The sequence below is a fragment of the Dama dama genome, chromosome 33 (assembly GCF_033118175.1).
Source record: "Dama dama isolate Ldn47 chromosome 33, ASM3311817v1, whole genome shotgun sequence".
Taxonomy (NCBI): Eukaryota; Metazoa; Chordata; class Mammalia; order Artiodactyla; family Cervidae; genus Dama; species Dama dama.
The window spans coordinates 38,771,785-38,799,355 of record NC_083713.1 but is presented as its reverse complement, the minus strand read 5'-3'; the positions used below and the strand labels follow the sequence as shown (position 1 = coordinate 38,799,355).

Genomic DNA, 27,571 nt, shown 5'->3' with positions numbered 1-27,571 from the left:
TCCATGGATCACTCCATGGGGGCAGGGAGGTTAGACTACTTTTGTATTTGGAAGGACAGGAGGAGGAGGGCTGACAATTTGACCTTTCTGACAAAGTACTCCTTATTCATTAGTGGTTTTTAGATCATAGGCTGCTTAGCAAAATAAACAAACCAAAACACAACCAAGAACTGAACAGGCTCTAAGAAAATGGGAGGTGTGTGGGGGGGAATGTGGCATCATAATAACCAGAAAAACAAAGACTCTTTGCCACAGGCCTTTGTCCACACAGTGAAAGTGGGAAGAATAATTGGTTATATTTGTGAATATCCTTTGTCCATGAGGTGGCATTTCATTTTAAATGGAATGATGATGGTGACAATACTGAAACAATTGCTCTTACTATCAGGTCCCCTAAAAGTAACTCAGATGGGAATAAAAATCTTGTTAAATTTCTGCTATGAAATTATCAAGACTTAGTTTATGAGTGATTTTTGCATGTGCAGACTGTTGAGAGAATTGCATTAAAGCAATTAGCTAAGAGAAAAGAACTTTCAAAACTATATTTGTAGGTAGGTGCATAAAGAAATTAATTAAATTTTGCCATAAAATTAAAAGACTGGCTCTGAACTCAGAATCCTTAAATATTGGTAATGCTGGTCAGAAAGAGGAAAGCAGTGCATGAAAGTTTAAATAGAACATCAATTGTTTCTGCTGGGTAAGAAGTTAATTACTCTTTCAACACAAATTAAACAGTTGAGTTACCTTGAAAGCCATTGTAAAACAGATTTTTTTCAATATTTCTAATCAGATACAGAATAGAGATCAGCTATAACTAATTCAGGAATTGTAGTCATTAGGACAAATGTTTGGTCACATGTCAGCTATGGCACATGTGTTGTTCAGCTAATATACGAAGAGTGATTAATATACTTATACATTGATTAATGAATCAAATGCAGTTTCTAGAGAGATGGGTCATCATTTAATTGGAATTGGATTAGAAGAGAAAATAATTAGAAGAGAACTGCATAAGAACCAGACTTGTGAACATTTTGAGATTCACAGAATAAAAATCTCCAATAGTTAAATTCAGAATTTTTAGGTGTGTGTGCATGTGAGAGAGAGACAGAGATACAGAGAGACACACAGAGAGAACACATGTGCTAAGGACACTGACAGGTAAATTTTTGGTACCTTACTAGAGAATATTGAATGTACTTTAAGAAATTTAAAACAGAACATTTATTTTCTGTCTTTAAACCTAAAGTATTAAGTATGTTTTTATTTTTTAAGTACTGAAAATAGTTCAAATACCAAAAATAGTTTATTACTTAAAATAATAAAGTATTTTTATCTTTTTCCTAAATAATATATGGGGGGCTTCCCAAGTGGCACAGTGTTAAAGAACACACTTGCCAATGCAGGACATGCAAGAGACATGGGTTTGATCCCTGGGTTGGGAAGATCCCCTTGAGTAGGAAATGGCAACTCACTCTGGTATTCTTGCCTGGAGAATCCATGGACAGAGGAGCCTGGCAAGCTACAGTTCATGGGATTGCAAAAAGTTGGACACGACTGAGCACACACATAAATAATAATAAATGTATTCTATTATATATTAATAACTATGTTAATATTTATTAATAAATAGATACATTTGTGATATTTATGAATATTATATTTTTATAGTAAATAATATATTTTAATAAATAATGTGATGTATAATATTGTGATAATATATTGCAAACATACATTTCTCTTTGTTATTTGTATTTTATTCAATTATTCAGATTTAAGAAAAGTGGAAAAGAAGGCGGGACTCTGAGTGCAGAAGGTCACTCTGACTTAAAGGAATGCTTTTGCTTTCACTCTGATAGTCTTCATTGGAAGACAATGAAAGACAATGTGAGACAGGGCATCGCGTGACAGCATTGTTTGTAAAGATGGTATGACAAGATCATCTCCATTTCTTATCTCAAAAGAAAACTTGTTTTGGTTGGAAGAGGATGCTAAGACAATCCTTCACAGAGCTGTAAATCTTTTGAGTGGTTCTAGCTGATAATTGTCTGATTTGTTGCAATAACCCATTCAGAAGAAACGGAGGGAAGGAAAGCAGGAAGGAAGGGAGAGAGGGGAAAGAGGAAAAAGGGAGCCAAGGCAGGAAAAAGAGATTCACTTAAATGTGATGGTGGATAAATCATTCTAGTTATGAAGTCCCTGCAGTGTTCACAGCTCTTACCTTTTGACAGCCTGATTCAGTGTCAGAAAGGACAAGGCCTGCTTTCTTACAAAGGTAAAAAAGTGTTTCTTCGCAATTTTTGACTTTCCAGTGTCCCTCCTAGGGGGAAAATGATACAGCATGAATGAACGCCCTCCATTACTGATGATGATAGTCAGCGTTAATTATTTTGGATTAAAATATAGTTAATAATGTGTGTTTCAGCATGGCATGATGTGTTAGAATCTTGGGTTGATTCCTGACATATGAGAGGGAGGTTTGGCTTTTACATTAAGCTGATCTCAGTGTTTTTTTTTTTTTTTTAAAGATGGGATAGGTAGCGATTCTCAGTCTTTTGTGTTCACCAAAATTACCTGGGTTATTAAAACACAGATGATTGGGATCCATGTGTCTCATTCAGTAAGTTAGGTGAGACCTGAGAATTTGCATTTCTAACAAGTTTTTAGGTGATATTGATGCTGCTGGTCTGGGGGCCACACTTTGAGAACCACTTGGATGAAACTATCTCCCTGACCAAGTGATAATGCTGCTGCTTCTCTTCAGTCACTTCTAGGTGTTAAACTGAATGCTTTGGGGCTTCCCTGATGCTGGGGAAATGCCTGGAAGGCACCATGAATCACTTTAGATAACATTATCATAGCTGAGCTTAATGTTCAACCCCTAACACCCTTCACGAATTTTCCAAAGCCCCACTCCATTTCCTCTTTTAATAATAGGCTGCTGCCTGCATGTCTTTTCTTAGTTCTACTGAAGGATCTTCTCATATCCTTCATTAATAATGAAATACAATAACTGCTAACTGATTAAAATTTTATCCTGTCAAGAGATTTTTTATTTTAACACCAATCAGACCTTTAGACTAAAACCACAGAGTTTGAAATTTTAGTGTCTCAGGCATGCAAGGATTTAGGTGAATAGACAGCTCTTCCATGACCCTCAGAAACATACCACGTAGGAGGGTGACACCTTAACCCATAAAAGCAGCTTTTAGCTCATTCCCACGGAATCTCCAGCAAACCATTCAGTTCTAAGATGGTGTCAGGCACACTATAGTTGCTTAATAACTACTGCATGGACGGATGAATGGATTGTTTCCTAGGCTCTCAGATTCAAATTGAGCTATCACCCATGTTTAGGTAACTAGTTAATTATAATAATTACATTCATACTGAGCTCAACTTCAAAGAAATGAATGTTACTTTTTATGTATCTACTATTCTAGTAGCTACTGAGTTGCTAAAAGGGGGCCACAAAATACCACACTTACAGCAGCATGGTCCTGACACATCCAGTGATGTTAGTACCTATCTTTTCTCTCTTAAGAATAATTTCTCTGTCCAAATTGGCTCCTGTTCTGTGAATATGCTAAGTGGAATACTCACGTCTGTCAAATGAAAAAGGAGAATGTCAACAGGAAATTAAGGTCACCTTTAATTATATCAAAACTAATAAACCAATAAAACCTCAAATACTATAGTGGCTTTCAGGAGAGTTAGACCCAAGACCAACATTTAGAGAGGTCACTGCCTCCACCAAGTGTGACCCTGAAACACTGCCTGAGCACTATCATTGTAACTGCATGTATTTGTGACAGCCTTGAAAGCTACAGCAATGGAATGTGTGCTTAGGCATTTCCCAAGTTTGCCTGGCACAGTCACTTTGTCAAGCCACTTAAGTAACATTTAATAAACTGCTCAGATCCCAGTTACCTCCTAAAACTCCACCAGTGAGTTCAGCAGCCATCTGTTCAAAGAGATTAAGTCTATTCTAAACATACTTTGAAAAACACTGTCAAATAGCTTGAGATTAAACGAATTCTGAATAATCAGAGGTTTTAGATAAATGAGAAACTAGAGTAAGGGTAAGTGTGATGTTAAGGTTACTGGGACCATTTCATTCATGTTGAGGAAAAGAGCAAGATTTTCCATCAATTCACAATTTTCAAAGAGGTTACACACATTGTTGAAGTCCTTTTATGTTAAGAAGATAATGGAGTTTAAAAATGATTAGAGTAATTTCCTGCCTCCCAGGTTCCTCCCTTCATCTTCACCCGGGTGGTCAATGGTGCTACCATCCACCGAAACAGTGGGTGCTCAAGCCAAAAACCTACCTCTCTCTCACCTCTGCATCTATTTTAGCAACAATTCCTGTCTTACAGAGGATCCCTGAATCTGTCTTCTTGTCTCCACATTCACTACCCTAATTCAACCACAGGAAGAGCCTCCAAACCAGTCTTTCTTCTTCTATTTTATCTTTCTCTGATCATTTCTCTGGGGCTTCCCTGGTAGCTCAGTCGGTATAGAAACTGCAGTGCAGGAGACCCGGGTTCAATCCCTGGGTCAGGAATATCTCTGGGAGAAGGAAATGGAAACCCACTCTAATATTCTTGCCTGGAGAACCCCATGGACAGAGGAACCTGGCAGGCTACAGTCCACAGGGTTGCAAGAGTCGGACATGACTTAGCGACTAAACCACCAATCAGTTCTCTGTGGAGCAGCCACAGTTACTCTTAAAATGTAAATCGGATCATGCCTTCATCTCCATGAAGCCCTTTAGTGGGTCCTATCCCAGGCCTATTCTTCCTGCTCCATCTCCTACCACCTTTCACCATTCATACCGCCATACTACGCAGGTCTCTGTTTTGATTATCAGACAAGGCAAGCCTTGGTCTGCCTTTGGGGTCCCCTGCCTGAAATGTTCTCCTGCTCTTCAAGAGACTTTTTTGTTCTTCAGGTCCTATATTAAATGTCACCTCTTCAGAGAACTTTCATTGACTGTCCTGTCTGAAGAAGCTGTCCCAACCCAAATTTCTCCTTATCTTGAACCTACGTCCTCACAGCTATCATCACGACTATAACCACCATATGTTTGCACTGTGTTTGTGTTTTACTGCCTAGTGTGGAAGCCCCACGAGGAGGGGGCGTTGCGTCTGTGTTAGTCTCTGCCACAGCCCACGTCCCTGGCCCAGGTTGCTCTCAATACAAGTTCAGTGAAGTGAGCAGTGAACAACGAATCAACTTACAGATTGCTCTGCTGAGACACACAACTGGCTTCTATTTGGAAAAATGTGGGGCTCAAGTGTGTGCCAATTAGTGAAGGTGACCGAGGAGCCATTAGACCATTCAAAGGAAACTGGAATTTTATGGCTGCTCAAACCAATCCATGTTTCTGATGCATTTTCTGCAAGAGATTAACGTAAATTACTTACAAGAATCCTAGTATCTGCAAAGGCAGTAACACAGAGGGGCTGTTACCAATATATACCCCTTTGTTTCTTCATGGAATAAACCTATTTAAAGTTTTGGTATAAAACACCTGCTTAAACTTTTCTCCCCTGAATCTATCCAGATCTGCTCAATATAGGTTTATGAGTGAGGCAGAGTGACAGCAAAAGTCAGTGCAAGGACAAAGCTTAAGCTAGTCAGATTCCTGGGACACTAGTTAGTTTGTGCTACAGTGTGGAAAGTAAGTCTGAAAAGTCTGGTTTTTCTTCTACCTCTAAAAAGAGAAAATAGGAAGGTTGATTGAATTAAGAAAAGGCACTTAAAAAAAAACAAACAAACTTTTAATAATGTCTAGCTTTAGGTTTTTTTCCTTTTGACCAGGAAAAAAAAAAAGAGCAGAAATTCTTAGAAGCATTAAATGGGAGAAATGGGGTGTCTGGAAAAGTAAATAAAATAAAGCTTTCTAGCCTAGGTGGGTTAAAAAGACCATTGGTGGCTGGGAGAGTGTCTGGTGACTTGAGATGGAGGCAGCCACAGGATTCTTTCAATCCCAGTGCAAAGAGTGAGGAACAATGACAGAAGGAGTTTGGTTTTCACTCCAAACTAAAACCTAACATTAAAAGGGCCATACAGTAGATGCTGAGGATTCTTTCCACTAAAAAAAATTTACTTGAAGTCAATAATTTCAATGATTTTGTTAGGAACTTCCTTTATTGCTTGGATTACATGGTCACAGCACTTTAGTGCTGTCTAGTACCCATTATACTAAATTACAGGTTCAAGTTTTTTTAATTAGAAGTTTCAGGAAATTACCTTTCCTCTTTAAAGAAAACCCCAAACCCCCGATCATCAAACTTATCTGGCATATGTGAGATATTACAAAGTTTATTAATATGTATTTTGTAAAAATTCAATGAATTTGCATACCTGGATATTATTCAGGAATTTCGGATGTATGTGCCATAAAGAATCACTTTAAAATAGTTTAATTTCTTGTCAACTTTACTAATAAAGAGAGTTACTATGTATATACCTCTTAAACCAAAGACACTTGGCACTCACCATCTCCAAGGAGGGTTACAAGAAACTCCACTTCTGCTAACGAAGTTATGTCTATTAATGCACTGTTGTTGGACTGGCAAGACTGCAAAGCCTCATTCCAGGTCTTTTTTTCTTTCTCAAGCTTATAGCAATTACGATTGTGGGGATTCCAGCCAGGCTCACAGTGTGTAGCATAATATTTCCAAGCATCATTTTCTTTTTGAACCAATAAAAAACAATGTCACTTTCCACAATTATTTTAACATTACTTATTGCCCACAATACAAATCACCATCAATATGTGATTATTCTTTAAACTTGAAAAACAGAAGCATATGATACAATGACATATAAACCATATCATTTTAGGTCTTCAGACTTGAGAGGGATCCCAACTGTGATCTAGAACTAGGGTCTAATGGATCTCAGTGCTTTATTTTCCAGATGAGCTAAGGCACAAAGAGGTTAAGGAGACTTCATAAGATCATACAACCTAAGCGAGAGTCAAAACACCCTGACTCACGCTTAGGTTGTATGATAAATATCGTATTCTAATGCATGTATCCTAAAGGAGATCAGTCCTGGGTATTCATTGGAAGGACTGATGTTGAAGCTGAAACTCCAGTACTTTGGCCACCTCATGCAAAGAGTTGACTCACTGGAAAAGACCCTGATGCTGGGAGGGATTGGGTGCAGGAGGAGAAGAGGATGACAGAGGATGAGATGGCTGGATGGCCTCACTGACTCAATGGACATGAGTTTGGGTAAACTCCAGGAGTTGGTGATGGACAGGGAGGCCTGGTATGCTGTGATTCATGGGGTCGCAAAGAGTTGGACACGACTGAGCAACTGAACTGAACTGAACTGAATGCATGTATGTGGAATGTAGAAAAATGGTACTAAAGAATTTATTTATAGGGCAGCAATGGAGAAACAGACATAGAGAATAGGCTTATGGACATGGGGAGAGGGGAAGAGAGGTTGAGATGTACGGAAGGAGTAACATGGAAACTTACATTACCATATGTAAAATAGAAAGCCAAGGAGAATTTGCTGTCTGGCTCAGGAAACTCAAACAGGGGCTCTGGACCAACCTAGAGGGTGGGGTGGGGAGGGAGATGGGAGGGAGGTTCAAAAGGGAGCGGATATATGTGTACATATGGCTGATTCATGCTGAGATTTGACAGAAATCAACAAAATTCTGTAAAGCAATTATCCTTCAATAAAAAAATAAATTCACTAAATTAAAAAATATATAAAATTTAGCAGTTGGAGCTGCCATTTAAGTCTTCTTACACTGAAAGAGGAGTGTTATGAAACACAACTTAAATGGTTTTTAAAGGATTTTATACACAGTATTAGGTGCGGGGATAGATATTTATTCTCAGCTGAAAAGAATTCAAAATTCTCTGGCCATTTTCTCTAGAGCGGAGATAATAGCTTTCATTTTGAGGGTCAGTCTGAGTGCCTCTGGGGTCTCTCTGGGCTCAGATGGACTCTGGCTTCGACTTACAGGAGAACAATGCCACAATGCTTTGACACTCTCAGGGAAGGCAGCTACGTATGTGCGCATTTTGACTGTCTTGTTCCAGGAGCTTGCCCCCAGGCTGATGACAGCATTTTTACTTTATTTTATTACCTACAACTGCTTCCTTTGTGGCTCAGCAGGTAAAGAATCTGCCTGCAATGTGGGAGACCTGGATTCGATCCCTGGGTTGGGAAGACACCCTGGAGAAAAGAAAGGCTATACACTCCAGTAGTCTGGCCTGGAGAATTCCATGGACTGTACAGTCCATGGGGTTGCAAACAGTTGGACACGACTGAATGACTTTCACTTCACATTACCTACAACTGGGTGCCTCCCTTCAGCACTAACTTAGAAACAACTTCACTACTAATTTAGGAAACAAGACTTTAGGAAACAATTCTTTCAAAATTGCTTCTAGGTCTCTAACAGAGATTAGAATCACAGTGGAAGAATGTTAGAACATTTAGGTAGATCAATATCAACCTAAAAACATAATCACAGAACCCCTTTAAAAAATGAACCTAAATTTCACTCTAAAACTAAGATAAAAAGATAACATGGGAATTCTCTGATTGATGCAAAGGTGGAGACAAGTAAGGAACCTGGGGACCTTGGATACACAGTCTGAAGATACTGGATGTGATCATCAAAAGTATTTGTTGGACCTGAAACAGCACCAAATAATCCAAACAAACTTAGCCTAACTGTCATTATTTCTGGTCTCCTGACCTCAATTAATAGATCAGGACAGCAAATAAAATAGAAGAAAAGAAGGATAGCAGGAGGATGTGCAGGAGGGCATAAGGAAAAAAAAAAAAAATCAAGGTAGAAGAAATTGAGGCAAGAAAATGAGAGGAAAAGAGAGAGGGACAGGATGATAATAAGCCATAGCAATGTCAACACATTTCTGACATAATGAAAAAAATCTCTAGAGAAAAAAATGATGAAGTGCTTCTTCTACCCACCCCCATATTCCATAATATCTTTAGATTTAGCTACTTAAAGGAAAATAAAAGTTAAAGCTTAATTGTAAGGAGGTGTAGAGAAGAGGGAACCCTTCTACACTGTTGGTGGGAATGTAAACGGTGCAGCCACTATGGAGAACATTGTGGAGATTCCTTACAAAACTAAAAATAGAACTACTGTCAGGAAGCATTTAACAGGAGGCTTCCTGTGTGCTGTTTTGGATCTGTCAGGAATCCTCTGGTCCTTACTAATCCTGAATGTTCAGGAATTAAAAGGAAAGGCACGCCTTTCCCGGGGCTGAGGAATCCAGGCATTTCCTTCATTAGTTTTTCAATATGGTGATAAGCACCCTCTTCCTTCTTATGAACCATATGGTAAAAAGTGATTGTTTACAACTCTCTCTCTTTAGTAGGGATCGCCTTATGTTTTGTTAAGTCTGGAATTTTAATCTTTATCTTTGCTGAGAATAACTACCTTGTAAGACAGTATATATACCCACACCATGTTGATTAAAACACCTTTGCTCCATCAGAGCTTGGGTCCCCATGTCTTTCTTTCTTTTCTCTCTCTCTCTCTCTCTCTCTCTCTCTCTATATATATATATATATATATATATATATTTCTGGCTGATTCCCTGGAGCATGAAAGCCAGCTGCATAACCCAGGGAATATTAGCCTCTTTCCTTCTTTCACTCTCTTATTGTCGACTCTGGACCACCAGGTTCTGGTCCAATAAAGGACCAACAAACTACCACTTGACCCAGTAATCCCACTCCTGGACATATATACAAAAAAGACAAAAGCTCTAATTAAGAAAGATACATGCATCCCAATGTTCATAGCAGCACTATTTACAATAGCCAGGACATGGAAGAAACCTAAATGTCCATCAACAGATGAGTGGATAAAGAAGATATGGTATGTATAAATATATATGATGGAATATATGTATATATATATATATATATATATATATATATATAATGGAATACTACTCAGCCATAAAAATGAATGATATAATGCCATTTGTGGCAACATGGATGGACCTAGAAATTTCATATTAAGTGAGGTAACTCAGGCAAAGATAAATATGTTATATCACTTATATATGGAACCTAAAAAAATGGTACAAATGAACTTATTGACAATAGACTCACAGACACTGTAAACAAACTTATGATTACTAAAGGGGAAAGATGGGATAAATTAGAAATTTGGGATTAACAGATACACACTACTATATATAAAATAGATAAAGAACAAGGACCTACTGTATAAAACAGGGAACTATATTCAGTATTTTGTCATGACCTATAATGGAAAAGAATCTGAAAAAGAACTGTTGTTTCCAAATACAAAAAAAAATCTTTTTAAAGAATTGTTTCTAATTATGCTGGTAATGATTCTTTTAAAAATGGCTATATTTTTATCTCTACTTGCTGAGTTAAGACATTAATTCCATAAAATTAAAAAGAAGTAATAGATCTTAAGAGTGGAAGTAACTGGGCTTCAGGTACTAGATTGTAATTATGTGGTATTTAAGTCTTAGGTACACCTAAAAGTTTTGTTTGTTATTTTGAGGAGAAAATATTACTAATAAGAGATACAGAGTATGATAGGAGATCAATGAAGTAAAGAATTTTATAAAACTATTTTCTAATTTATATGTTTAATTTCTAGGGTAATCATAAATAAAACTCAACTAGAATAGAAAAGGAAGCATATCTTATTTTTCTAAGCAGAATGAGTAAGAATGCCAATTTTTTAAAAAGAGAGGGAGAAGATATTTTCTATACTTAGATTATTCTGCTTTAGTTTTTAGTAAAAACCTAAATGCATTTGTTAAATTCATGGTGCCTTGGGAATAACAGATCTTATCTCATACACATTTTTATTTGTATAAAGACTAGTTTTAGCTAAGTTTAAATTATAAATTATTAGCAAAAAATAGAGGAATTTGAATATATTGAGAGGACAAGCAAACAACTCATAAAAACAACATAGAAACACTCACCAACTAGTCCATGATCAGTGGGATTTAGATATTTTTTACACACGTAGGGCAAGGTAGACTCACAATCCCGACTTTTCCAGGCCTTTGGCATAAATGCATTAAATGTTCCACAGTGATATTCAACAAATGGCTCAAAATTTATTTCTGAAAACACAATGTTTGTGTACTTACTGTTAGAAGCAAAAGCAGTTTAATATATACTGAAATGTAGTTTTAGCATCAAGGAGACAACCTTTCTCTTTGGCATATGTAGTAATTCTGTAAGATAGTATATTTATGATTTTGCAGTTGAAGTCTAGGCATGACAGTGAAATGATTTCCCAAAGATAGAAACAGCTGATTTTATTGTTTTAGGGTAGAGAGAGATTTTTCAATCTGTTGCTATTTTTAAAACAACTGACTAGAATCTTGGCTTTGACCCAAATCCTTCTGAAACCTTGGCTAAATGGCTTACCTTCTTGGCCTCCATTTCTTGTTCGGAAAAGCATGCCTTATAGAAATTCAATCAGGCTTTAAAAAACACTTATAAGCCACTTTCACAATAATGTGTTGTATACGTACATGGGAAATATTAATATTTAGGCTGTGGGGTAAGTCCCCCAGTCAAAGGTATGCAAAACGCTGCAGGTACCTGGGTTCCAGTTCAGATAGTTGAGTGGTGTTCTATCAGACCACTGCCAGCCAGCATCTTCATCCAGCTGATTCAGACCCATCCATACTTCCACTGCTTCACTGCCCAAGTGCTCTGAAATAAGAGAAATATGGAGTTTCAAAAACAAAATTAACATTACACTTATTTCTTGTTTTCCTATTCCTGGAGCATGGATTCATAAATTAACTCCATCAGTGTTAGAAAGGGGTTTGAGTGCTACTAAACCCCACCCTGGTGGTTCAGAGTAAAAAAGGCCAGCCTAAGAAACACGGCGGTTTCCTAAAGGCTCACTGAAGCAGCTGTGAAGTGCTTAATCTAGGCACCCAGGAATGCTGCCTCTCAGTGGTCATCAATCCATCGAGTTCATGGTTACAAATTTGAGACCATCCGACTTGTGTGAACTCAGGCACTTGAGAGTTCTAGAGCGTGAAGGAGAAAGTGCCCAGGGCCAGTCCTAGAAAGTGCCCCTCTGTCTTCCTTCTTTTACCATGTGTGTCTGGAGGCCTCAGTCTGGAGGCTCAGGACTCTAGTATGCTGAGGCCACCTCAGGCCTGAACAAAAGGAATAGGAAGAAATGCTATTAAATCTGTATAATGGGTATGTGTGCATACAGATATAATTTTTCCACTTTTCATAATTTTTCCACTCTTGAAACATTTCACAGTTAAAAAATGGAACAATTTAGGGGACCTTTTTTGTTTTTTAGGAATCTGGCAAGGGAGAGGAAAGCAGATTAAGTACTACTAGTGTTGGGAGGCAAGTCTTCAAATTTAAGGTATGCCGAAGCAAGCAGGGAGATGGCTCCCCAGTTAAGGAGTGGGAGCTGTCTGGCCAAAAGGAGAGCATCATCCTAGGGAACAGGGTATCCAGAGCAATCAGCAGCAGGTCAGGCCATGAGCTGTGCAAATGCTTCTTCAGCTGGAGGTGGGAGAGTGTCTCCTGGCAGGCTGACCCTGTGGCCTCTGCTCCTAACTACTGTGCCACAGTTCCTCCTTTTAAATTCAATGCCATTTTTGTTATAAATGCTACATAGAAACATGTGCATTGACATGCTTGTGTAGAAAAATATGGTTATCAAAATTATAGAATTAGAGGAAAATTTTCTTTGATTTTTCTGTGTATGTGAACTTTAAAAATTATTCTAGAATAAATACGTGCTACTTGTGCTATAAAATCTGGGGTAAAAAACTAGTGTTAAAGGCTTTAGTGAAAGTAACTAATTGTGCAACATTTTTAAATGTTGCCATTTAATCTTTTCATATATAAAGGAGGGCATTGATCCCTTATGATTCATCTGCTTCAGAACTCAATTTCTTCTGAGCCAGATGCAGGGGCCCTGCCTGAGACTGAGACCCTGACAGATAAGAGTTATAAATAGGGTGACTGTCCCAGTTTGCCTGGAAAATTCATGGCTTATGCTGGTAGTTCCAGAGTAAGTATTAATGGCAGCCCCTTTTACTCTCAAAAGAGTCTCAGTTGGGATGATCGATTGCATGGTCACCCAGGTTGCAAGGATAGTGCATTCACATCACAAGGCTCCAGAGCCTTCTGTGATAGGGCATCTCAACACAACAGTGGAAAACTAGAAGAACCTAAACCTTTAAGGAAAGAGAAAAAGGTGTTTTATAATTTGGAGATCCCCTAAATCACTGAACAGCGTAACATTCATGGGCCCTGCCCTTCCAAGATTCTGTGGCATAAACATGAGTCTCTTCGTAATGTCTATTTGGTCAGTCCTTCCAAAAGCTTTGTTGTTGTTGTTGTTTAGTTGCTAAGTCATGTCTGACTCTTTGCTACCCCGTGGACAATAGCCCGCCAGGCTCCTCTGTTCATGGGATTTCCTAGGCAAAAATACTGGAGTGGGTTGCCATTTTCTTCTCCAAGGGATCATCGCAACTCAGGGATTAAACCTGAGTCTCCTGCTTTGCAGGCGGATTCTTTACCACTGAGCCACCTGGGAAGACCACCATTTGATTAAATCATCTATCTGGTGTCATCATAACAAGAGGAAAAATGGAAGATGGATTGATAAGATGGAGAAATGTCCACATTTCATATTGGGTCAAGTGCCAAGTGATGCTTTCAAGTAACCTACTTAAAATATTTAAGTATTAATTATTCTTATCTTAGAGTTATTTTGAATAACCTCTCTGTTCTAACAATACATAGAAAATCATTGTGTAATTTATAAGCTGTGTTTAAAAGTACAAAAATAATCTATTTAGCTTCACAAGTAAATGGGCTCACAATTCTATAATAATAAATTCAAATTTAAATTTCTTTGGCTATTTCTTGGCGTTTGTGGCAGCTTGGATAATTCCTTGTAACATGGCTAATGTTCATCAGCAATTAACAACAGTAGACTATTTTGTAGTTTGTAGACTACAGTCAACAAACAGTAGACTATTCTCATCATTAAAAAAATACCTTAGTCAAAACAAGCTTCCATCTTTATGAAAAGACTTCGGTTTTTCCAAACAATCTCCAAAATCTAATCATAAAACTGTGGTGTTTAAATCAAAGTCTCTGACATATCTTATTTATTTCATCTGTATTCAAGTTTGATGAGTAAGTCCAAACCCTCTTATTAGATATTCCAGCAATTGAAGTAGATAACAATTATAATTCATAAATAGTACACAAAATTTTCTATGAATACCATTAAAGGCTAATATTGATATTGGAAATGGGTGTTTTCCTGCAATATGACTCACTCAAATTGAGTTTCACTGATAATTTCCCACTTCTGCATATCTGTGGGGAAAGCAGCCGATACATACTGTTCACACATCTGTTACCATTCTTCTGGAAGGTATTAATGACTTTCAAAAGCCTTAAAATGTGCTTCCCCTTCCACCCAGTGAATCCACTACTAAAAACTTACAGAGAAATAATTGGGGATCTATGCACAAAGGTATGTGCAGGGATGGTTTTCAATAGTGATAAAAAGAGAAATAAAAACAAAGAATTTTATCCACCTATCCCTATCTAATATTAGAGATTAGCTAAATATATTATCACTAACCTGGATCGCTATGTAACCACTGAAACTTATAATGTAAACCTTTATTTCTAGACATGGACAGATGTTCATTATACATGTAAATTACATAAGCATTTGTACCATAGTTGCTGTTAAGTGGTCAATACACACTGCGTGTTTGTTATGTGTGCCGGACACTTTTCTAAAATTTCACCTGCACTATGACATGTACTCCGCGCTGCCAAAGAGTAGGCATTGTTGTTATTTTCATTTGATAGAGGGGAGAAGTTGAGGCACAGAGAGGTTAAATTATCTTTTTAGCCCTGCTAGTAGGTGATGGAGGTGGGATTCAAACCCACACAGGGGGCTCTTTGGTTCCAGCTCCTAGCCTCGCACAACTGCCTCATGTTTTTATTCAATATCATTCTTCATAGATACTGTGAATGTATGCATACATGCATTTATGTGAGATTTTGCAGGGAAAAAAATGGCTATCTTTGGATTGTGGAACTATGAGAGATTTTTCTTTTGTTTTTCTTTCTGTATACTTGAACTTTTAAAATGATCCTAGAATAATTTTATTATTGTTATTCTAGAATAAATATGTGCAACATAATTTGAAAAAAAGTCAGAAATTTTTCATGAAAGTGGCTAATTTTGTGACACTTTCAAATGTTTCCAAAAAAATTGAAATTGCTCTATGTAAATATCTACAAACATTTAATCTATAAAAGAGAAGTAAGAAGAGAGTTTAGGTGAGAGGTAAAAAAAATAAGACCCAGCTCATTAGCACTCTTGACAGTTTATGTTATTATTTTATAGTGTTAGTTAACATGTGTGTACCTTTGCTTTTCCAATCAAATTTTAAGTTCTTTGGCATCCAGTGGAAAGCCTACTACATACTGCACGTAGTGACAGACAGGTAAGATTTTGTTTAATTAGTAAACAGCTTATATTTATTAATGGAAACAGAATGGCTAAGATCTCCACCAAAGGAGGAATTCGGAGTTAACTTCAGAAGTCTCCCATATTCACTTGTTAGAGCTGCAGATTCTCCTAGGTCCCTTGCTGTGACCTCAACATGTCTTTTCCAAGGTGGAGAAAACAAGAGAGACATTGCCAGGTGTCAGATGGAATGGCCCAGGGTTCAGGTTAAAATTCTGGGTGTGACTTTGGACCATGTTAATAAAAGAATATTTTCCAAGGGAATTTTTTTCCAGAAGACATCTTGGCATACCTGGACATACTTGTAAACAACATCATTTTAATTGTACCAACATCAATGTGCATTATACACCTACTTACTCCTTACGAAATTTTCTTCAGTCTCATCTGCAATACTTAATAAAGCACCTCCTTGCATCTGGCATGAAGAATGAGCCTCACTCCAGGAGAGGGAGGAAAGCATGTTGAATTGGTAGCAAATGCGTGAATGGAGATCCTTCTCCCAGACTGCATCACAGCCCACCTCTGTGGATGCTGAAAGCAAAATCCATTAGAACATTATAACCTTATTATATCTATACAGTGATATACTTCTGAGATTAATTTGAATGGCATGAATTCAACTTGTAATTCCTAAAACTTCAGTGCTCTTATCTATTCTTGATTAGGTCTTTACGACAAAAATCTGTATTGTTTTCCCATTGGCACTTTATGGTAAAACTTGTTCAAGATTTAAAGGAAATTCAAGAAATTATCAATAAAGATGCTCTGACCTTTTCTGAGAAAATGATAGTAGCCATTTAAGAGAAGTAAATATAAGTGAAGTATTTGTGAAAATAACACCTGAATTCTTTAAAAAGCAGACAGAACTTTATACTGAAAACTGTATGAATTGAAATATTTATTTAAGATAGATGCAAATGCTGTTTCAGAAGGCTTTTCCCTGCAAATACCAAAACACTAGACAGACTAAAAGGGATAAAGTAGAAATAGGAGTCTCTAATGAACAGAAGTTTTCAAATAAACACTGATAACAGGAACATTGATATTTAGTTTAAGAAAGTTCTTTCACCATAAATCAACTTCTGTTGTTGTTCAGTCACAAGTGGTGTCCGAATCTTTGCGACACTGTGGACTGCCAGGCTTCTCTGTTCTCCACTGATAATTCAATTTTAAAAGATGTTTTAAAATTCTTTGAACCAAAAGGAGGAGAAACAAAATCCACTTGCAAAACATTGGCCAAGCATTGAGTAGTTTGCTTAAATGTAAACTTAATAAAGTATGAAAAATGGATCTGAAATCTGAAGTTTCTTAAAATGACAGAAAATGAAAGCAAAAGCACTTTTGATGAAATTTTAAATCAAACCCCAAGGTGAACCTAAGCAGTCATAGTAATTACCTGAAATCAAACTCAGGCAAAAAATTTCAGAATGTAGACGGTGTGAACTATGCAACAGCAAGAGTGTAACTTATGGTCAGGCAATCTGCTAAAATCTAGAACAATCTTTCCCAAAGTGCAATCCACATTGTGTTACAATTTCAAGAGCTCCCCAAGAGAAGCTGGGATGCAGTGCATATGTAATATCCTCAGGGGAATTCATAATGTACACTAGCATATTAAAGGCTCTGAGTTCTCTAGTAAAGAAAAGGCTCGCTTTTAATTCACTATACTTCAAACTTATTTGACAATATGAAATCTTTTTTGTTTGCTTTCTTTTTGACACAATGCTTAGTTAGATGGTTCCCTTGGGAATGCAAAAGTTTGTTTTCATGTCTGGTTGCAACGTGCTTTCCCCAGTACTGAGTTAGTTAATGAGAAGTTATTAAACATAAATATATTAAATCTGAGATTGTCTACCAAGTTCCCTGACCAACACATGTATTTATAGAAGGATCCAAGATTGAAGGAGGGCAGAAGACAAGTCTATATCACCAAAGAAAACGTGTAGGAAAGGAGGAGAAGGGAAGGAGGATGCTTCTAGTAATCATCTTGCTCTGATGTTTGAAATTTCCACATTGAGTCTGAGTCCTTAGAGACCATTTCCAGTTTTTTAACTGAGCCATCTGTGAGATGGACAACATGCTAAGCATTATCAGACTTCATTTTAGCCCTATTCATCCTGTGTGAGAGCTGAGTCCATGAGACAGGAGCAGGGGGGTGCTTCATTGTGCATAAAAATCATTTAGCAGACTTCTGAAAAAAACACAGATTCCTGGTTCTCCTTCTCAGAGATTCTGAATTGGTAGGTCTGGGGTGGGATTCAGAAACCTGACTTTCAAACATATTCCTGATGCAGGTGGTCCACATTCTAATGCAGATGGTCCACAATGCAAATACTGGGAAACACAGGCTTGAAAGAAAACATCTGAAGCACTTCCTAAGAAGAGCAGGTGCAAATAGCCCCTGACTACTAGAATATGATAAGAGATCAGAAGAGGAGACTGGAGAGAATGTCAGTGGAGAGATCTGGGTGCAGGGTACCTCACCTCAACCTGCCTTGGGGAAAGATTCGGTAATGAGTCCTAACTATAAGCCTCCAGGATAAGCCATGTCAGGATAAGAAAAGGCCTGGATGACACTTCAGTCGATCTTGTTCCCATTTTTGCCAAGAATTGGCAAGGGAAGGTCCTGCCCTTTCAACAGCACGTGGATTGAGCTACCTAAACACAGCCTTTTGCAGAAACCCGAATTCTGTACATCAAAGCCTGAATTCGATACATGAAACAGTTAAGATGAAAGACTTGCAGCTGATCCTGTCTGTGCTACAAATTGCCCTGCTCAGCTTTGTTAGCTTTTCCTTGCCTTGGTATTATCTGTGCTAATTCTCAAGGTTAATCAAAAGGAATGTCTGAAATGTTTGCAACAGATGCCCCTGATCTTCTAACAAGCCAGTCCATTTGTCATTGAAATTTGGTTTGAACTAAACATAAGAATGTATACTTCTATGCAGTCAGTCCCGTCTTTGCTCCTCTGGATGGCTTGGGTATCACTCCACGGATCTTATTTGAGGATCTTATGGTAACAAATGGAATGAAAGTGCCACCCTGGGCCTGGGCACTGGGTGCTGGGCACTGGGCCTGGGCACTGGCCTGACGTGCTCTTCTGATCTCCCTTCAGGACCAAACTTTACTTCCCCACCTGCCAGCAGTCACCTCTCCTTCAACAACTGCCTTGGCTGACGAGGCTCATTGCCCAATGTCACTCTCCCTTCTCGAGAGCAGCTTGCAAACCATGATGGTCACCACAGAGCTATAAGACCCCTCCTCTCACCCCAACCAGGGCCAAATACAGCTTGAGAACTCCTCGTGGGTCATTGTGGGGGTCGCCAGTCCTGCATCACAGTCCTGAGCAATCCTGCTTTCTTCCTTTCCTTTCCATATGTATCGAGTCTGAGACTACTCCCCAAGAGACCTCCTGCAGGTCACCTTGGCCTCTAAGACTACTCCCTGGAACTGCTCCTGCCAGAGGTTCCCATCTTGGCATGAGACATCTGCATGTGTTTACTCTTAATCCTCTTGCTTTCTTCATAGCTAATTTTTATTTTCAAGCCACTGAAAACACAAGATTGAAGGCTGGTACTCTTACTTTTTCTCGAAAAATTCTAATGTAAACCATCATATTTCTTTGCATCTTTGGTTGTCTTTATATCATCTCTTCTGTCACTAAATTATGAGCCCCTTGACAGAAACAATGATGTCATATATATCTTTGTATCTCCTATTATTTGAAGAAAGATTGTCAAAAGTCTTTTGCAAGATGCTATAAATAGGTGATTTTTTTTCCCCTTTCAAAACACACCTCTCTTCTAATGAACTGAAGCGTAGTCAAGTCAACACTGATTTTATTACAGATTGTGACTGAGATGCAGCCATTTCTTCTTCTCTACTAGTATGGCTTTTTTTGTCTTCCCTAAGGATATAACTTTGTCATTGTCCCAGGTGTACTCTTTCTGCCACTTAAAAAATGGTTGAATTCTTACAAAGCAAACAAACAAACAAACAAAAAAAACACATACTATTAGAGCAACTCCAAGCTACAAAGTTACTATTTTCTCTCTCTTTGGTCTTTCATATACTCAGCACATAGTTACTGAATATCTGTTCCCTGCAAAGTGTGTTGTTAGTAAATCTCCTATAAAAGGGACACCAAACCAAGTCAGGACTTCCTGCTCCCAGTGCCTTACATGCTCCTTGGTACCCCTGATCACAGTTGAAATTAAATGATGCATTATGTGATTGCTTACTGGTTGTCTGTTTTTCCTAATAAAATTAAGTATCAGGAAAGTAGGTACCATGTTCCATCTTTTTCATGTTATTCCCCATCAATGCCTAAAGATAGCTGGGTAAGGAGACTATGATATTAAAGGAAGATGAGATGTGGTGGCCACAAAAGAAAGAAGAAAACTAGTAGGTGTGGGCCCCAGAAACCCAAAGAAAGAGATGATATCAGTTTTGTTACTTATTGTCGAATCTTGGAGTACAATGAGGACTGAGTCATGAGTGACTTTCTGGAGCCTGTTTCAGCAGATTAACCCAATTATTTGCCTGCTCTGTGCCTGCACCCAACTGATGAGCACTGCCAAGAAAAGTCATCTGATTGATTCATTATCAACCACCCCTGATACTTCCTGGAAACTTGACCAGTTTTCTCTAGTAAGCTTGCTCTCTCAGCAGCCACCATGTTCATTTCACACCTTTCCTGTTGTCCGAACTTCTCATGCCTTCTTCCCCTCTTCCAAGTCCACAGCTCTGGACTGGTTACTCCTCATATTCCCCATCACTTAGTCCATCAACCTTCTTGGACCTGTACTATGCTCTCTTTCTTCTCTCCTACAGAGAAGCTGTTTTTACATCCATAAAAGGCCAGTCCATCCATCTAGGATCTGGACCCTACTTCCTTCTGCCTTCTGAGAGACCATGTTTATTTCACCAATTGTTTCACTTTCCTGCATCTTCAACCTCTTTCTCTTTGATCATTTCCAGATGCTCTCCAAGATGACTTAGTGTCTCTCACCCTTAAAAAACAAGAAACAAAAAGACTCCTTCCCTTGGCTTCCCCATCCCAGTCTCTGCCTTTTCTCTACCCCTGTTAATCACATAGTTTCATACATATGCTCTCTCCAATTTCTCACTCCCATTTACTCTTAAAAAAAAAATAGTTTTGCTGAGATACAATTAACATGCTACATAACATGCCATTTAAAGTATATAGTTCAATGGTTTTTAGTATATTCAAAGCATTGTGCAGCCATCACCACAATCAAGTTTAGAACATTTTTGTAGAAACCCAATATCCATTAGCAATCACTCCTCACTTTTCCCTCAGTCCTCAGCCCTACTCCCAGCCTGAGACAACCACTAAACTAGTTTCTGTCTCTATAGATTGGCTTATGCTGAAAATTTCACATAAAGGGAATTATACTGTGTGGTCTTTTTGTGATTGGGTTCTTAGCATAATGTGTCCAAGGGTCATCCATGTTGTAGCATGTACCAGTACTTCATTTCTTTATATAGCCCAATAATATCCCATTGTATGGGTATACTATGTGTTATTAATGTATTCATCAGTAGACAGACATTGGGTTGTTTCTATTTTTTGACTATTATAAATAATGTTGTTATAAGCATTTGTGTGCAAATTTTTGTGTGGGCATGTGTTTTCATTTCTCCTGGATAATTAGCTAGGAGAATTGCAGGTCATATGGTAACCCAGTATTTATCCTTTTAAGGAACTGACAGACTGTTTTCCAAAGCAGCTGTATCTTTTTACAATCCTTCCAGCAGTATATGAGAGTTCTAATTTCTCTATACCTTATCAGCATTTGTTATTTTAGTCTGTCTTTTTGATTGTAGCCATCCTGTGAGATGTAAAGTGGTACCTCACTGTGGTTTTTGTTTTAATTTCCCTAATGGCTCATGATACTGACTGCTTTTCTTTGGTTATTGGCCATTTGTCAAATTTTTTTTTTTGAGAAATGTCTATTCAGATATTTTACCCATTTTTAAATTGGGACTTTTGTCTTTTTTATTGAGTTATAAGCTTTCTTTGACCAATCAAGACAGCATATTAAAAAGCAGAGACATTACTTTGCCAGCAAAGGGCTGTCTAGTCAAGGCTATGGTTTTTCCAGTAGTCATGTATGGATGTGAGAGTTGGACTATAAAGAAAGCTGAGCACTGAAGAATTGATGCTTTTGAACTGTGGTGTTGGAGAAGACTTGAGAGTCCCTTGGACTGCAAGGAGACCCAATCAGTCCATCCTAAAGGAGATCAGTCCTGAGTATTCATTGGAAGGACTGATGTGGAAGCTGAAACTCCAATACTTTGGCCACCTAATGCAAAGAGCTGACTCATTTGAAAAAACCCTGATGCTGGGAAAGATTGAGGGCAGGAGGAGAAGGGGACGACAGAGGATGAGATAGTTGGATGGCATCACCGACTCGATGGACATGGGTTTGGGTGGACTCTGGGAGTTGGTGATGGACAGGGAGGCCTGGTGTGCTGCGGTTCATGGGGTCGCAAAGAGTCGGATACGACTGAGTGACTGAACTGAACTGAAGCTTTCTTTATATATTCCAGATATAGGTCCTTTATTAGATATCTGATTTGCAAATATTTTATCCTATTTTTGGGTTGTCTTTTCATGTTCTTGATTTTGTCTTTTGAAACACAGAATTTTTAATTTTGATGAAGTTCAATTTATCTATTTTTTTCTTTTGTTGCTTTCATTTTGATGCCACATCTAAGAATTCATGAAACTTTACCCCTGTGTATTCCTCCAAGAAGAATGAGTTTGAGCAAGCTCCAGGAGTTGGTGATGGACAGGAAAGCCTGGCATGCTGCAGTCCACGGGGTTGCGAACAGTCAGACATGACTGAACTGACTGATTCTTCTAACAGTTTTATAGTCTTATCTCTTCCATATAAGTTTTCAAAATCTATCTTGAGTTAATTTTTTATATGGTGATAGGCAGAAGTTCAATTTTATTCTTTTGAATGTGAATATCCAGTTTTCCTGTACCATTTTTTGAAAAGACTATTCTTTCCCCATTGAATTGTCTTGGCATCCTTGTCAGAAATCAATTAATCATAAGTGTAGGTCTGAGTTTTATTCCATTTTGACAATTGTTTTGATTGTCTTGATTACTGTTGCTTTCCATAAGTTTTGAAATTGAGAAATCTAAGTCCTCCAACTTCCTTCTTCTTTTTCATTATTATTTTGACTCTTCTGGGTCCTTTGAATTTCTGTATGAATTTTAGGAAGAGCCTGTCAATTTCTGCAAAGGAGTCAGCTAGGATTTGATAGAGATTGCTGCAGTAGTGCCATCTTACCAATAAAAAGCCTTCTGATCACATGAACATGGGATGTCTTTCCATTTATTTAATTTTCTTTAATTTCTTTCAATGTTTTGTAGTTTTTATATGTAAGCTTTTCATGTCATTTGTTAAATTTTTCCTAAGTATTTTATTCTTTTGGATGTTATGATAAATGGACTTCTGTCTCTCTTTTTTGATTTGCTTTCTTAATCTAATTTATGGATTGTTCATTGATACTGTATTAAAGTATAATTGATTTTTGTATATGGATCTTGTATCCTGTGAATGAGTTTATTAGTTATAGTAGTTTTTTAGTGGATTCTTTAGAATTTTATATATCTAAGATCATGACATCTGTAAAGAGAGATACTTTTACATATCCCTTTCCAATCTGGAACAGGGACCATGCTTTGAGAAACACTGAGATAAAGCTGGAGAAGATTGGATGGGAGGCTGCAGAGTCCAGGTGGGGAGATTTGCTCTAGGTAGGAGGAGGACCACTATTGCTTGGGAGGGAGAAAAAAGAGATGGATCCAAACCACGGTAGGCTTAAAGAGCAGGCCTGTGAGCAGGAAGTTGTCAAAACTTCCCCTCTGAGGGATCCTATTTTCTTTCAAGTTGGTTCTTAAGAGTTTGGAAGGAGAATGTAGGGCAAGGTTAGAAAGTCAGGGGAGAAGAAAGGTTTGTATGGCCCTGTGGGGAGTGAGAGAGAAGCTTGAGAAGAGAGATATAATAATACTGCTGATGAAGCAGAGGTTGGCAGTCATACATCTAAATTGGTACCAATCTGCTCTATCATTCAAATTACTGATAAAAACTGTATGAGGTGAATGAGGCTCCAGAGCAATAAGCCTGCCAGGCTCCTCTGTCATGGGATTTTCCAGGCAAGGATACTGGAGTGGGTTGCCATTTCCTCCTCCAGGGCATCTTCCTGACCCAGGGATCAAACTCGTGTGTCCTGTGTCTCCTGCACTGCAGGCAGATTCTTTAATGCTGAGCCACTGGGGAAGGCTTCACCCAAAGGCTGGTATCCTAAAAATATCTCAAACTAACTAAGCCTGACTCTCCAGCTGGGTAAGACATACAACCAGGACAGACATAGTATGACTCAGAATCACCTCTAAATAAAACCAGAGAGATTCCTCTATGTCATCCTTGTTCCTGAAGATCTATAGCAACAGAAGTTTTATCACATCCCTCTCTGCTAGTGTGTTTTAGTATGTGTTTATTAGGACTAAATTTACACTGTGTTCACTTACAATCAACTTTTTTAAAATATAGGGATCATTCTACATTGAGATAAAAAAAAATTTCTGAATAAGAAAGATGGGATACAGTAGTATGAATCTTTGCTTTAATCTCTCTGTCCTGTCCACTTCTTGACCCCATGGAAAAAGCAATCGGTTTGCTCAGATTCCAGTCTCTGGCACATCATTTTGAGTTATGTTGGCCATCAGGAACCAAGAGTAAAAGAAAGGAAGAAAATTGGAACTGTAATTTAGCACTGTACAAATAAACATTCTCTCTGCTGGTTTTATAAAGGGCAAGAGACTTGGAATCTGGCAGGCTGTCAAGTGGAGGATGCTTCTGAACTGTAGGAAGCTGAACAAATAGATAGACCAGGGATCTAGAAGCCCTGGGCACCACTAAACCCAGGCTTCCACCTGGGAAACCATAATTGGCTAAAAGTGACAGAGGATGGTGACAGTGCTCTTTGAAGAATCTCAAGGAGAATGCTGCTGCTGCTAAGTCACGTCAGTTGTGTCTGACTCTGTGCAACCCCATAGACGGCAGCCCACCAGGCTCCCCCGTCCCTGGGATTCTCCAGGCAAGAACACTGGAGTGGGTTGCCATTTTCTTCTTCAGTGCATGAAAGTGAAAAGTGAAAGTGAAATCGCTCAGTCGTGTCCGACTCTTAGCGACCCCATAGACTGCAGCCCACCAGGCTCCTCCGTCCATGGGATTTTCCAGGCAAGAGTACTGGAGTGGGTTGCCATTGCCTTCTCCTCAAGGAGAATAGTATAGTTTAAAAAATAGTATTAGGGTTATGTGAAATACATGTTACTTTTATTAATATTTGTTTATTTACTTTCCTAAAAAATTTTTTATTGTAAGATGTTTGAGTTACAATATTGTGCTAGTTTCTGCCATATATCAACATAGATCAGTCATACGTATACATATATTCCTTCCCTCTTGAGCCTTCTTCCCACTAATGGAGAGAGTAGCATGGAAACAGATATACTAACGTATTTAAAATAGATAGCCAGTGGGAATTTGCTCTATGACTCAGGGAACTCAAACCAGGGCTCTGTTTATTTACTTTTAATAATGATATCTATTGGAGATGGAAATGGAAAGAGAAGATGATGTAAAAAATGTGACATCAGACTCAAGGATCTAAGGAGTGTGGGGATTACATGCACATATTCCTCCACACAGACATTCAGATTCAGATGGAGAAGGCTAATGATCTGACAGTTAATAAATAATGAAATACTTTCAGGCTGATTGGTGAAGAGCTGCTCTCTTGAGCTCATCAAGTGCCTCTTGCTGCCTCAGCATCCCCTCACATTACAGCAGATAAGGGGCTAATAGCAGTAGTGGTTGTCCAGGACTCCAAGCCTTCACATTAAGGTCTCCACTTGAATTGGCCAATAGCCCATACTAAATTGGTTGCTAAATGTCTTAATATCGCCCCTATATATAGATGTTATGTGGAATTACTTGCATGTTATGAATTGTCTGATGAATTATCAGCCACAGGATCACCTGGGCCATTTGTCAAAAATGCAAATGCTCATTGCATCTCCAGGACTAGGCAAGGATCTACATTTTAAACTATATGATTCTACAGTATCCTATCAAATGTAGTCTGCATTTCCAGGCATGGAGCAAATCTGTCTGTCCTGTATTCCATCTGGGCCAAGTTCTCTGGAGAGAGGGATCTAAGTCCTAACACTATGCTTAATTTAGTGCTGGTGACAAAGACGATAAAGAGGAAGGATCATTGTTTCAGAAGCACATGTTGAAACAATGTTAGACCTAATGGTGACATGATGATGGTGGTGGTAATCCTGGTGAGTACCAGGTACTGTGATAAGTGGCTTAGATGCATTATCTAATCAAACTGCTCACATGGACCACAGCCTTGTCTAACTCAATGAAACTATGAGCCATGCCGTGCAGGGCCACCCAAAATGGACAGGTCATGGTGGAGAGTTCTGACAAAACGTGGTCCACTGGAGAAGAAAATGGCAAACCACTTCAGTATTCCTGTCGTGAGAACACCATAAACAGTTATGAAAAGGCAAAAAGAAGGACACTGAAAGATGAACTCCCCAGGTTGGTAGGTGCCCAATATGCTACTGGAGAACAGTGGAGAAATAACTCCAGAAAGAATGAAGAGGTGGAGCCAAAGCAAAAACAACACCCAGTTGTGGATGTGACTGGTGATGGAAGTAAAGTTCAATGCTGTAAAGAACAATATTGCATAGGAACATGGAATGTTAGGTCCATCAGTTCAGTTCAGTTCAGCCACTCAGTCGTGTTCCACTCTTTGTGACCCCATGAACCGCAGCACTCCAGACCTCCCTGTCCATCACCAACCCCCAGAGTCCACCCCAACCCATGTCCATCGAGTTGATGATGCCAGCCAACCATCTCATCCTCTGTCGTCCCCTTCTCCTCCTGCCCTCAATCTTTCCCAGCATCAGGGTCTTTTCAAATGAGTCAGCTCTTCACATCAGGTGGCCAAAGTATTGGAGTTTCAGCTTCAACATCAGTCCTTCCAATGAACACCCAGGACTGATCTCCCTTAGGATGGACTGGTTGTATCTCCTTGCAGCACAAGGGACTCTCAAGAGTCTTCTCAGACACCATGAATCAAGGTAAATTGGAAGTGGTCAAACAGGAGATGGCAAGAGTGAATGTTGACATGTTAGGAATCAGTGAACTAAAATGGACGGGAATGGGTGAATTTAACTCAGATGACCATTATATCTACTACTGTGGGAAAGAATCCCTTAGAAGAAATGGAGTAGCCCTCATAGTCAACAAGAGTCCGAAATGCAGTACTTGGATGCAATTTCAAAAACAATGAATGATCTGTTTGTTTCCAAGGCAAACCATTCAATATCACAGTAATCAAAGTCTATGCCCCAACCAGTAATGCTGAAGAAGCTGAAGTTGAATGGTTCTATGAAGACCTTCTAGAACTAACACCCAAAAAAGATGTCCTTTTCATTATAGGGGACTGGAATGCAAAAGTACAAAGTCAAGAAATACCTGGAATAACAGGGAAATTTGACCTTGGGGTACAAAATGAAGCAGGGCAAAGGCTAACAGTTTTGCCAAGAGAACACACTGGTCATAGCAAGCATCCTCTTCCAACAACATAAGAGAAAACTCTGTACATGGACATCACAAGATGATCAATACCAAAATCAGATTGATTATATTCTTTGCAGCCAAAGATGGAGAAGCTCTATACAGTCAGCAAAAACAAGACTGGGAGCTGACTGTGGCTCAGATCATGAACTCCTTATTGCAAAATTCAGACTTATATTGACGAAAGTAGGGAAAACCACTGGACCATTCAGGTATGACCTAAATCAAATTCCTTATGATTATACAGTGGAAGTGAGAAATAGATTCAAGGGATTAGATCTGATAGACAGAG

At 38.5% G+C, this 27,571-nt stretch overlaps 1 protein-coding gene across 2 annotated transcripts in view; it reads right to left on the bottom strand.

The window, feature by feature from the left end:
• The window catches only part of PLA2R1 (phospholipase A2 receptor 1), a 120,320-nt gene that overhangs the window by 67,667 nt on the left and 25,082 nt on the right, over positions 1 to 27,571 (bottom strand). For both annotated transcript variants that reach the window (XM_061135344.1, XM_061135343.1), the window contains exons 4-9: positions 15,935 to 16,108; positions 11,626 to 11,739; positions 10,995 to 11,138; positions 6,508 to 6,702; positions 5,244 to 5,401; positions 2,222 to 2,320 (exon numbers count right to left, since the gene is read on the bottom strand). In XM_061135344.1, the coding sequence (XP_060991327.1) occupies positions 2,222 to 2,320; positions 5,244 to 5,401; positions 6,508 to 6,702; positions 10,995 to 11,138; positions 11,626 to 11,739; positions 15,935 to 16,108 (884 nt within the window). The remainder of the gene's footprint in view (positions 1 to 2,221; positions 2,321 to 5,243; positions 5,402 to 6,507; positions 6,703 to 10,994; positions 11,139 to 11,625; positions 11,740 to 15,934; positions 16,109 to 27,571) is intronic.